The sequence below is a fragment of the Myotis lucifugus genome, unplaced genomic scaffold (genome assembly GCF_000147115.1).
Source record: "Myotis lucifugus unplaced genomic scaffold, Myoluc2.0 scaffold_313, whole genome shotgun sequence".
Lineage (NCBI taxonomy): Eukaryota > Metazoa > Chordata > Mammalia > Chiroptera > Vespertilionidae > Myotis > Myotis lucifugus.
This window is the reverse complement of record NW_005871361.1, coordinates 865121-878376: the sequence shown is the minus strand read 5'-3', so window position 1 is coordinate 878376 and position 13256 is coordinate 865121. Positions and strand designations below refer to the sequence as shown.

Genomic DNA, 13256 nt, shown 5'->3' with positions numbered 1-13256 from the left:
GGACCCTTTAGTGCCCAGGCTGATGCTCTATCCACTGAGCCAAACTGGTTAGGGCCCTCCTCAACTTCTTATATGTAGAGCTAGACTTAGGGTGGCTGTGAGAGCCATGGAGTTCAAATCCACATCTGTAGCCCAAGCCAGAAAAAGAGCCTAGCTCTTAGAACACTACCTGGAAGACAAATGAGCTAAAGAGATTATTTAGACCTCCTTTGTTTTAAAACCACCATGCGAGTATAGCATGTACATATTTCATTTAAGGGACCTAGGATATGGGAGGTAAGAGAACATCAAGGGATGGACAAGAGAACTAGCCTGGAATTTTCTTTTGTTTTTCCAGAGAGTATTGGAAGGACATGTGTTTGATGTGAATTGTTGCAGGTTTTTCCCATCAGGCCTTGTGGTTCTGAGTGGGGGAATGGATGCCCAGCTGAAGATCTGGTCAGCTGAAGATGCTAGCTGTGTGGCAACCTTCAAAGGTCACAAAGGAGGTATGAAGGGTGATTGGAGAAAGTGGAGTGCTATTTGTCACGATCTCATTCTATCTCTTTCCACCTGTTGCTGTGTCAGGTGAGGGTAGAGATTCAGTTCACCTCTGAACCCTGCTGACAGTACCTAGCTTGGCCTGGTCAGTGTCCCTGGGGAAATTGGAGTGCTGCCTTCCGCTTCCTTGGGTGGAGTGCTGTCGTTCCCTATTCAGCCCCACTGAAGCGTGGGTGAGGGGGAGGTAGCAGTTGTCCTCTTGCTGTTTGAGTGGGGTGGATATGGCCAAAAGATTTTCTGTTCTGAAGGCCACCCCTTTCCCAGTCTTTTGTGAGGGGCAACAGACTTTTTTTTTTTTGAAATTTGTTTTTTTAAAACTGCCTGGTTTTTTATTTTTATTTATTTATTTTATTATTATTATTATTATTATTATTATTCAGAGTCCAGAGTGCTAACCATTACACCATGGAACCAACTTATTATTATTATTATTATTAGTTATAGTCAGGTCTTTATTTAAAAATCTCATCTGCCAACTTAGCATTTTCCACCAACACGGGGAGAGAAACCTTCACAGGCTTCACCATCCTCTGCTCAGGTGCTGCCTTTGTGGGAGCCTTGTCAGCAGCCAGTGCTGTCTTTTTAGATGCTTGTTTAGCCTTTTTTTGCTTCCTTGGCAGCCCTGATAGCTTGTTCTCATTGAATTTTCCTAACTTCAGGTTTCTGGCTCCTCTTGGCCATTATATCAGCAGAAATGCTCCAGTGATGGCCCTCTGGACTTTGACTGCACGGCGGGTTCTTTTTTTTTGAATTTCTTCCGCCTGTCCCTTTTTGTACTTTCTTTAGTAGAGGACAGTCCAGTTTATCTGTCAAGGATTCCTCTTGGAAAGCAATGCCAACTCCCATTTTGCATTAAGAAACTGGAAACCCTTCCTGTCGGTCCTGGCATAGCACCTCCCATGTCCAGGGTAGATGTTGTACCCACTAAAACCTTCATTGCTGCGGCTGCCGGAGGGAAGGAAAGATGGTCCTGTGTCTGGTTTTTGAACCAGTTGCATGTTGCAGACTTCTGCAGAGTCCTGTCCAGCGAGGTGGGAAGCATTAAGGAAGTCCAGGGAACTCATTGCTCAAGTCCTGAGGTCCCTAGATGGTCTGCCTTCTTCTTTCCATCCTTCAGTCTTCCTAGGCTTGTGTGTTATGTCCAGGTTCTTGTAGTTGTGAGAGGAAGAACCTGGGAGGAATGGGGTTACTCCATCTTGGCTGGACCAGAAGTCATATCCTTCCTTTTAAGATGGGGAGACTAACCCTTTCAATGAGTTCTCAATGGAACCACCAGGATCTTTTTTAAAAAGTGATTTTTCAAATGGAACTCTCTAAGATTTGTACTTAATTTTTTTTTTAATTTTTAAAAAAATATATATTTTATTGATTTTTTACAGAGAGGAAGGGAGAGGGATAGAGAGTTAGAAACATCAATGAGAGAGAAACATCGATCAACTGCCTCCTGCACACCCCCTACTGGGGATGTGCCCACAACCAAGGTACATGCCCTTGACTGGAATCGAACCTGGAACCCTTTAGACCGCAGGCCGACGCTCTATCCACTGAGCTAAACCAGTTAGGGCTGTACTTAATTTTTGTTTAAAAAACAGGTTTTAAAGCCAAAATAAAACCTTGAAAACCACTGCTCTAGGACACCTCACTAAAAATTAAATCCAAAGCTTTTTCCATGTCTGTCTCTCACAGCCAGTCTTTGAACCGTTGGGAAGCAGGGACTCTGTTCTATTTATTTGTTTTTTTCTAGCACTTGACCGTGCCCAGCATGTAATATCTATCCAGTATGTTTGTGAAGGAGTGGAGTCATTTATGCAGATCTGTCTTCTCTGCCCTTGAAGTTCCTTTACTATTTACTCTACCTCAGGATCATTTTTTCCTCTTGCCAGGTATCCTAGATACAGCCATTGTTGATCGGGGGAGGAATGTGGTATCTGGTTCTCGAGATGGAACAGCACGACTTTGGGATTGTGGGCGCTCAGCCTGCCTGGGAGTCATTGCAGACTGTGGTTCTTCCATCAATGGAGTGGCTGTGGGTGCTGCTGACAACTCCATCAACCTCGGCTGCCCTGAGCAGATGCCCAGTAAGTTGATAATGATCTATGAGCTATTTTGTTTCCTTAGGCCCGTCAGTATTTGCCTTAGTTTCTCCTTTTCTTCCTTGTCCTTTTCTGCTCTGTAGCTGGTATTTCTGTTTCACCATAAGATTAATATTATTGCAAACCTACTCTGTTTCTGTTCCCTTAAAATCTACAAAAGAACTATGTGTCATAGTTATTGCATTTGAGTAATTACAATTTAATATCAGATTAGATGAATGCCTATAAAACAGAATAATAAATTTTTGGCTGAAATAACTTAGTGATTCTTGGAAGAAGACACTGTATTGGGTTAGTGTTGATGTGAAAGGTGTCACAAAAGGAGTTGACTTGAATCTTGAAGGATGGATTCCAGGTGGACAGACAAGAATTGGGAGGATGGGAGCTAGGGCAGGGTCACCAGGGACTCCACATTGCCTAATCCAGTGTTACTTCTCTGTGCTTTTCTTTCTGAATTTTCTACAGAGTTCAATTTCAGCCCCTCTTCTCAGGAAACTATTCTGTCTTGGCTTCTGTGATACCACTATACTGCTTTTCTTCCTATCTCACTGGCTGCTAATTCTTAGTCTACTTTTATAAATCTCCTTTATTCTGCCTTTAAGTATTGGAGGGCCCTCAACTCTAACTACAGTTTCTCCCTGGGTGATCAATGGCTTTAAGTATTGTATTTAAGCTGGTGATTTCCAAAAGTATATCTAAAATATAGGCCTCTCACCTGTGTTTTAGACTCTGTTTAGATGTCTAATAGCTCAAACTTACCTTGTCTGACACGGAGTGTTTTATTCCTACCGCCATCCCCCAATCTGTTTTTCCCCATCTTGCCATTGCTCAGGCCCAAAGCCTGGGATTCATTCATAGTCCACCCTGCCTTTCCTCATGTCCTACATCAGCAGAGTCTTTTCTACCTTCAAAGTGTTTCTAATTTTTCCACCTTGCTCTCTCCCTCCCATTCTCCCTCCTACCAGTATCCTGGTGCAATCTATCATCATCTATTGCTTGTAAAGGGTGTCCCAAAATTCACGCAAGAAGTAATTTTGATAGAAAACACAGGTTTATAATTTAAAAATTAAAATTTTTTTAATTGATTCATAAAGTATACAGTATAGGGTTATGTATAGAATAGCATATCAGGTAAATGGCCTCCACGGCTTTGCTGGCACATACGCACTCTTTTGTTATTGCCTGAGCAGCCGCATTTTCAAAGAAGAATGGTCCGATGATGCCTCCAGCCCAAAATCCGCACCAAATAGTGACACGTTGTGGATGCATTTGTTTCTCAGCAATCACTCATGGATTTTCTGAACCCCAAATGCGACAATTTTGTCGATTAACCAAGCCATCAAGATGAAAATGAGCCTCGTCGAAATTCAGCCACATTTATGCAAAATAGTCATGGAAAATTTCAACAAAAGAGTGCGTATGTGCCAGCAAAGCCGTGGAGGCCATTTACCCGATATGCTATTTCATACATAACCCTATACTGTATACTTTATAAATCAATAAAAAATTTACAATTTTTAATTAAAACCTGTGTTTTCTATCAAAATTACTTCTTACGTGAATTTTGGGACACCCTTTACTATTCTCCTAGAATCCATTCTCCTCAGAGCAACCATTGTGGTCATTTAAAAAACATAAATCAAGTCATGCCACTGTTCTTTGTCCCTACTCTTCTCCAGTGGCCTCCTTTTACACATATATTAAAATCTTAACCCTTTACCATGGTTTATCACAAACCCTTACACTGTCTGACCCCAGTGTGGCTCAGTTGGTTGGGCATCGTCCAGTGCACCAAGAGGTTGCCAGTTTGAGTCCCGATCAGGGTACATGCCTGGGTTGTAGGCTCCATCTCCGATAGGGGGCACACATGCAGCAAACAATCAATGTTTCTCTCTCTCCCTCCCTCCCTCGCTCCCCCTCCCTCCCTTTTTCACTTTAAAATTTAATAAAAATATATTTTTAAAAATTAATGAGTGAATCACTAACAGTAATTCAGTAAACAGCCATCAGTGTCTTGCTTTCTGGGTACTGCCAGCTGATCAACCAGTTATTGACATAGCTCATCTGTCATGCAGGTGAACGGGAGGTTGGAACAGAATCGAAAATGCTGCTGTTGGCCCGGGAAGATAAGAAGCTTCAGTGCTTGGGACTACAGAGCAGGCAGCCGGCAAGTGGTTCCTCTAAGTTCTTTGAACTCTGGGGCAAGCTGGGTCACTCTGATTCTTGGAAGGCTGTTTTAGAAACATTTGTACAATCACACTGTGTTCACCTTTTGAGGAAGCTGCATGAGTGAGAGGCAGTCCCTTGTAGTGATTAATAGCATGGGATTTAGAATAGAGCAACATTTAAATTCCAGCTCTTCCACTTATGGCTATGACATCGCACAGGTTACTTAACCTGTCTGACCCTCAGTCTCCTCATCATTAAACTGGGCCTGGGAGGACTTACCTCATAGAGTTATGTGATGAGGATTAAATGCTCTACCGCAAGTCACTTTCCCTCTGGACCTTCATGTGCTGTACATAAAATGATTGTATAGATTCCTTTCCACCTCTGAGGTCACATGAAGAAATTCTGAGTAAAGAACTCACACACTCAGGGCTCTAGATCAGATAATGATCGGAATATCTTTTATAGAAGAATTACTTGAATTTAACTCTGAAGTTTTGCTGAGCATACTGTTCTTAATTAAACTCTGAGTTCCCTGGGATTAGGTTTTTCAAATTTTAACTCCATCACCAGATAATTTTAATGATTTGGTTTGGCCATAAGCTGTGTATTTTCATTTTATCTCATTAGTTCATTTTATTGGTGATGTTTCCATTTTCAAAGTTGTTCCAGAAACATCTCTATTTGTCATCATACTGCCTTTGCACTCTGAATTTCCATGCTGGCTTTTACTTCCAAAGGGAAATCAAGGATTTTTGTTTTGTTTTGCTTTGTGTCTTTCCTTTTTAGAACATTCAAGGGAGAAATTATCAATATCAGCTAACAGTAAGGAATAATAAAAATCTGATAATTTCTTTTCTCCAGTACATAGGGAGAATTGTGAGTCTTTAAATTGCCATTTTATTTAAGGTTGGGTTTTTTCCTACAAATTATCTCCCTTCAAAAGATGGTTATAAGTGACATGTAGCAAATCTTAAATGTGTGCATTGCAAGTGTTTCTCAAAGGTTGTAATGAAAAGAGGGAAAAGAAGGATTTTTGGTGTTGAGGATTCTGTGAGTCAATGTGTTGAGGGGTAGTAGTTTGAAAATTGCTGCCTCAGACTGTGGTATTATATAAACTGCTGAAGTCCTCAGCCAACCTCAGGTTCCTGAAATCCTGGAAGTGCTTCTTTCTCAGTTGTTGGTGAGGGCATGGTTTAGACCAAGAATGCTTAAAGGGCCCTGGCCAGTTTGGCTCAGTGGATAGAGTGTCAGCCTGTGGACCGAAGGGTCCCGGTTTCGATTCCAGTCAAAGGCATGTACATCGGTTGCAGACTCTTCCCTGACCTGGGCCCAAGCCCATGCAGAAGGCAACCAATCGATGTGCTTCACTCACATCCATAGTTCTCTCTGTCTTTCCCTCTCTCTTCCACTCTCTCTAAAAATTAATGGAAAAATATCCTTGGGTGAGGATTAAAAAATAAAAATAAATGAATAAAGGGGAAAATTAAAAAAAAAAAGAATGTTTAAAGGGGGAAGAAAGAAAATATCTCTAAAAATAGTAAAATTTTTATTTTTTTGGTGCCTGTTTATTCCTGGAAACAAATTAAGCTTTAACAGCATTTTTGTCTCCTACTTTTCCCAGGTATTCCTCTTTATTGGCTCAGATGCCTTCAACTGCTGTACTTTTCTCTCTGGCTTCTTGCTGTTGGCTGGGACACAGGATGGAAACATTTATCAGCTGGATGTGAGGAGTCCAAGGTGAGTCACCATTCCTTTGCATGATGTAGACCTTCTACAGAGTGGAAATTTTTTGGCTTTAACATTGGTTTAGCATAGCATATAGGCTATTATTGAATCAAGGGTATATTTTTCCATTTATAAAGGTTTTCTGGTGTGAATTGTCTGATTGTTCTTCTTATTACTAGAGTCCTTATCATTCTTGGAATCATTAAAAGGTGGTTTGATTCATACTGTCATGAATGTCCTATTGTGGTGATTGCTTTGGAAATGAAGGTTAAATAATGAACTAATATTTCACTTTAAAATTATTGTGTAAAACTTAATTTTAAGGAGCTCAGTAATTTTCTTTATGTATTAGATCTGTGTTAGCCTAAAATTGATCATTTTTCAGTTTGAAATAAGCCAACTCTGGTTCTTTATTTAGCTTTTATCATAACCTATCTCAAACAGGCCTTATTCTGATCCTAAAGCTATCCAGAGAAAACCTCTCTGTACCAGGATTTAACATGTCTACAACTTCTTCCTCTCTCTATTTCCTTCCTTTGTTCAACTGATATTTATTGAATAGCTTCTGTGGGCACCAGGCCTTGTGCAGGGCACTGAAAACCAGACAATATATAGATTCTGACTTTGAGGCATTTGGAGTCTAGTAGTAACACCCAACAAGTAAAAGACTGTCATGATGCAGTGTGGTCAGCAGTCTGACAGTGATATGAGGAAGCACCAGGGAGAGGGAAGAAGGTGAGATTGCTTCCCAAGGAGATGAGGCTTTAATTGCATCTTGTCCAGTAAGGAGTTACCAAGTAAAGAAGAAAGGGTAGACTAGCATATAGAGAAGCATGAAGGCATGTGAAAGTATGGCACTTTCAGGGATCTCTGAATAGTTTGATATGACAGATATGTACTCTGCAGACAGGGCAACAGACAGGAAAGTGTGAATTTGCCTAGAAAAGACTTGCATACCAGCCTAAGGAGTTTGAACTTTATTCCAAGAGCAGTGAAGAAATTCCAGCTAAAGAGTGACCAGCTTATACCTTTTCTTCCATACGTTAAGTTACTCTTTATTTTTGTACTTGTTTTTGCCTCCCTGGAGATAGGGACTCTGATCACTATTATAAAATTACTCTTGCCCAGCTGTATGGCTCAGTGGTTGAGTGTCAACTTATGAACCAAGAGGTCATGGTTCGATTCCCAATCAGGGCACATGCCCAGGTTGCAGGCTTGATCCCCAGTAGGGGGCGTGCAGGAGGCAACCAATTAATGATTCTCATTATTGATGTTTCTATCTCTCGCTCTCCCTTTCTCTCCTCTGAAATCAATAAAAACCTATTTAAAATAAAATCAAATCAATATATATATATATTGTCACTCACCTTTCTGTTTTGTTTTATATAGATTCCTGAAAATTTTAACATTTCATAACTGTCTTATTTATCTAGAAGCAAAAAGATTTACATATTGTTAACACTGTAAGCCTTCCCCAAAAACCAGAGATAGTGGTGGTGACCAGGCCTATTCAGTTCAATGACATGTTTAGAGACAGATTTAGATTCACTCCACAGTATTTTAGAATGGGTTGTCTTGATCTACCATTTAATTATCTTGCAGGAAAGAAGCCATCTGAATATTTAATCTCTATTTATGTCCTTTTTGCTATTATGTGGTTAGTACTATATAATCAGGCATTGCTTTTGAAGAAAAAAACTAATTGCCCCTTTTACTGTGAATCCTAGGGCTCCAGTACAAGTCATCCACAGATCAGGAGCACCAGTTCTATCCCTGCTGAGATTCAGAGACGGATTCATTGCTAGCCAAGGTGGGTCCAAGGGCCAATGAGGAGAGATGGTTCCATGCAATTCAGTCACACAGAGGTTTAAGGGTCTGGTCTGTGGCTGTGCTGGAGGCATGGTCCTCCACAATTGTTTGGCCTATTGTGCTTATCACATAGTGTTTCTCACCCTACATTGTAATTGTCTATGTCCCCCTCCAGTCCAAGCTCCTTGACAGTAGTGACTATGCTATTCATTGTATTATCTCCAGCATTTAACTTAGTGCCCACTATGTAGTTGGTGCTCAGTAAACATTGGTAGAGTAAATGTATTGTCCTTTATTGTAAAACATTGAGGATTCAATAAAGGAGATTGAAGGAAAAATAAGGTCCTCCTGTATGTTGCTGGTTGGAGTATATAGATTGATGAACAGAATAATTAACCTAAATTTGTTAACATAATTTTGGAAAGCAGTTTTTCAGATTTCTAAAAAGTTTGAAAAGTTTAAATATTATCTTTTGATTATTTTCCAGGTTTCTATACAAAGTCTTAATACAGAAAAAAACTTTATGTAAAAGATATTATTTTATGCAGTATACTCTCAAACATGTAAAATAAAAATTTACACAAAAAGTTAACAGTAATTATCTTTGATAGATTATAGGTGACTTTTTTACTTCTCTGTTTCTTTATTTTAAAAGTTTTTTTAATGAGCATCTACTACTATTTTTATATCAAGTTAAGACCAATAAATCACCTTAATCATCAGTTTAAAACCCCAAGTTTCATTTATCTATGCTCTTCGGAGGAAAAGCTTAAAAATTAGATACACGTTTATTTACTTGGTATAACTCTTTTCCTTTGCCTAATATATATGGTCAAGATTATAGATTGAAGAAGAATTTGTGGGGCATAGATTTTTTTTTTTTTTAGAAAAACATTTATGTAGACAACTTTTCTGTTAAAAGTTATTGCTTAGGATAAGTTTGCATACAGATACCTAAATCTGTAGTTGTTTGCTCTGTGCCCTTGGCAGGTATTGCTCATCAAAGACAAACCTTCCTCCCGCCGAAGGCACTTGCCCTTCAAATTCTCTGTAGCCTCACATTCTAGGCAGCCACTGTAGGTCCTCACAGTTGGTCTACATAATGAGACCTGTTTGCCTTTCTAGGTCTTAGGACAATCTTCCTTAGGTTAGTGACGTACAGAAATAAATTAAAATATTGAGGTTTTTAAAAACTCCTTTGTATGCAGATTTTTCTTCAGTTTTCTGAATTTTCTCTCTGCCTTTTAGGTGATGGAAGCTGTTTCATTGTCCAGCAAGACTTAGACTATGTTATTGAGCTCACTGGTGCTGACTGTGACCCTGTGTACAAGGTACAGGCCTGACTGGAGACCAAGACTTGATGGTTCTCACCTGGGATCTAGAGCTTTGGAGGGGACTGAATCCAGTTACTTTGTGATTTTTACGGGTGATGAAATACTTAGGGATGGGATAGAAAGAAATCAGAATTTTGAGTCAGAAATTACTTCATCACTTACTAGATCTAGAAACTTGAAAAATCACTTCACCTCCCCCGTCTGTCAGTTCATCTGTAAAATGAGGATAATACTGGAATAATGCATATGAAAGCTCCTTATAAATTTAAATACTGTATAGCCCAGTGGCTCAGTGGTTGAGCATCGGCCTATGAACCAAGAGGTAACAGTTCGATTCCCAGTCAGGGCACATGCCTGGGTTGCAGGATTGACCCCAGTAGCAGGTGTGCAGCAGTCAGCCAATCAATGATTCTTTCTCATCACTGATGTTTCTCTCGCTCCCTCTCCCGTCTTCTCAGAAATCAATAAAAATAATATATATTTTAAAATACTCTATAAGTATTAGATATTACTATTTAAAGTTCAAGACTGATTGTTTGATTTGATTAGAATGGAAAGAGAAAAATAAAAGGGGAAATAATATTGATTGACCAGTCATTGTGCAGGATGTTTTACGTGTATTATCTCATTGATTAAGTGTTTTCATTCCTTGAAGTATAGGTATTATTATTCCTATATTTTCATATAATTTTTAAAAATTATGTAATTAATACATGGCTAGAAAAAAAGTCTCCTCTAAGACTTTTTTAGTTTAGTTCTTGTTTTTTAAAAAATATGTTTTTATTGATTTCAGAGAGAGGAGAGAAGAGGGAGAGAGAGATAGAGAAACATCAATGATAAGAGAAAATCATTGATCAGCTGCCTACTGCATGCCCCAAACTGGGGATCCAGCTGGCAACCTGGCATGTGCCCTGACTGGGAATCAAACCCTGACGATCTGGTTCATAGGTTGACACTCAACCACTGAGCCACACTGGTTGAGCTAGTTCAGCTCTTCTTTCCAGAAGTTACTGGCATTGACAGTTTGGCACATATCTTTCAAGACTGTTTTTTGTGCTTATGTATTTATATAAATAATACAGGTTTATCTTAGTTTGTACATAACTGGGATCATCTTATATGTATTGCCTTATGACTTTTTGTTTATTTTTATTTTATTTTTAAAATATATTTTTATTGACTTCAGAGAGGAAGGGAGAGAGAGAGAGAGAGAAATATAATGATGATAGAGAATCATTGGTTGGCTGCCTCCTGCACGTCCCACACTGGGCATGTGCCCTTGACCATAATTGAACCAGGACCCTTCAGTCCGCAGGCCAACACTGTATCCACTGAGCCAAACCGGCCAGGGCACTTGTGTTTTTTTTTTACTTATCATCTTGGAGCTCTTTCCAGATAAATGCATATAGATCCACTTTACTTCTAAAAGTTTCTGCATTGTGTTCTATGTTGTGAATTAATATATCATTTTCAGTTTACAAATAAGGAAATTGGGGCCCAGAGGAGTTGAGAAAGTTGCCCATGGTTGTGCAGCTGCATAAGCAAACCTGAGACTCAGCTAACTTCTGAATTAATGCTATTTTCACTGATTTAGTGGCTCTTAACCTTCTTTGAGTCTCAGACTTTTTTGAGAAGTCTATGAAATTCTCCTCAGAAAAAAAGACACATATTGAGAACTTCCTTGTGTATAATTCTGTAAGGCTCAGGGGTACCCAGGGCCATTATGGACCATCTTTCTCCTCCCAGGTATAGACTCTCTAACAGGCACAACACTAATGGGTTTGCTCTCCAGTTGGGTAATTACTGTCTCTAGTCATAGTGCTCTTGACGATGGCTAGCCACTTTAAAAATACATATAGATGTCATTATTTTCTTGTCTTTGGAGTAAATAAAGCTTCTCAGACTCCCTTGTACTAGTGGGGGTGAATGACAAGGCTCTATCTGTTTGAAATGGAAGAATTCCAGGCTTACTGTGAGCTGTGAACTCTTGTATTCCAGGTAGCCACATGGGAGAAGCAGATCTACACATGCTGTCGAGATGGTCTCGTGCGGCGCTATCAGCTCTCTGACCTGTGATTCCTGTGAAGGAGGAGTCCCAGTTAATGAAAACGATTGCCCATGACCAACAATGAGCAGAAACATCATCAGTCCTTCCCGAGGACCGTGCTCTTTGTTGTCACGGGCACCCTTCGGAAGTCACAGAGTCAGCTACATTGGCCACGTGGAACTGCTGTTCCACACAAGACTAATGTGAACTGAGTAAGAAGCTCACATGTGCTCACTGCATTTGCCCGACTTCTCCTTCTATAAACTCACCGCAGCAACACGGGGAAGGTGATGGATTGCTCACAGCTTGATCACACATCTGTTGTGTTAAATGTTTACAGGACCAGGGGACCAAAGCCTGTTCTCTGAAGGGAATAAAGAGAGTATGTTTGGAGGAGTCAGAATTTGAAAACTTCGTTAAATGCTCTTATTCCAGCAGAAAGTCAGGCTGATGGAACTCCTTTCTCAGGCACTTCCTGTTGGCCTGGTCTTAGAGGAGGACTGTTGACATGAGCAGTAAAGATCCCATAGGCAGCATGCTGGGCAAGACTTTTGTACAGGTAGGATGACTACCATCCCAGTTTTCCTTGTACTGAGGGGTTTTGGGCTACCTGTGGCTTTCAGTCCCAGCAAACCGACATGGTCTGTCAGCCTATATACAGGTGATGAAGTTGAATCAAAACATTGTAAAGGCAGTGGCTGTGAAAGTGGTCCCTAGAACAGCTTCTTAGTATCACCAGGGAATTAGAAATAGAAATTCTTGAGCCCACCTCAGACCTAAATCAGAAATTCTATGGGTAGGGCCTACAATCTATTTTAACAAGCCTTCCATGATTCTGAAGCATGCTGAAGTTTGAGATCTAGAGAAAGAGATGGTATAGGGCACTTCAGTCAGAGATAGAACCCAGGGCTCATAGGATGGCCAGGCTGGTCTGTAGGAGATGAGGTTGGAGAGGCTGGCAGGGCCCGAATAGTGGAGGAGCTTGAATGCCAGATGGGGAGCTTGAACTTCACTTGGCTGGCAGTGGGGAGTCATGAAGGGGTTTTTAAGCAAAAGTGTGACATGGTTACTTCTTTTTTTCTCTAAACATAAAAATGGAATCATTCTGTGTTCTGTGGCTTATTTTCACTTAGTATCTTAGTTCTTTTACATTTAGACCTTCATTCTTTTTAACAATTTCCAGAACATGAAAGCCATATCATTTACATTTTAGAGATTATTAAAGAAAAAGTTTGGAGCTTGCAACACTTGAGCTGAGCCATGTGGCTGAGCTCTGGAATTTATTTAAGGGAAGAGGGTAATTCCTGGCTCAGGTAACAGTCTGGTTTACAGAGTTCTTAAAGGCGTGTTCTCATGTAGTCTTTTGCTACCTTGTGACATACCAGTAGTGAGACTCAGAGAGATGAAGTGATTTGCCAGGGGTCATAGAGAGCAGGAACTTGAACAGTTTATCTTAACTTTAAATGCCATTTTTTTCTACCTGTTGCTAATGCCTAAACAAAATTGTGAAAATAAAATATTGTCATTCATTGAGTA

At 40.0% G+C, this 13256-nt stretch overlaps 1 protein-coding gene across 3 annotated transcripts in view; it reads left to right on the top strand.

Moving 5' to 3' along the window:
- Nucleotides 1-13256, top strand: part of PAAF1 (proteasomal ATPase associated factor 1) — a 25979-nt gene extending 12723 nt beyond the window's left edge. For all 3 annotated transcript variants that reach the window (XM_006100458.3, XM_023764027.1, XM_023764028.1), the window contains 7 exons: nt 338-488; nt 2424-2618; nt 4709-4800; nt 6427-6542; nt 8258-8340; nt 9588-9670; nt 11672-13256. In XM_006100458.3, coding sequence (XP_006100520.1) covers nt 338-488; nt 2424-2618; nt 4709-4800; nt 6427-6542; nt 8258-8340; nt 9588-9670; nt 11672-11749 — 798 coding nt within the window. In that variant the 3' untranslated portion in view covers nt 11750-13256. The remainder of the gene's footprint in view (nt 1-337; nt 489-2423; nt 2619-4708; nt 4801-6426; nt 6543-8257; nt 8341-9587; nt 9671-11671) is intronic.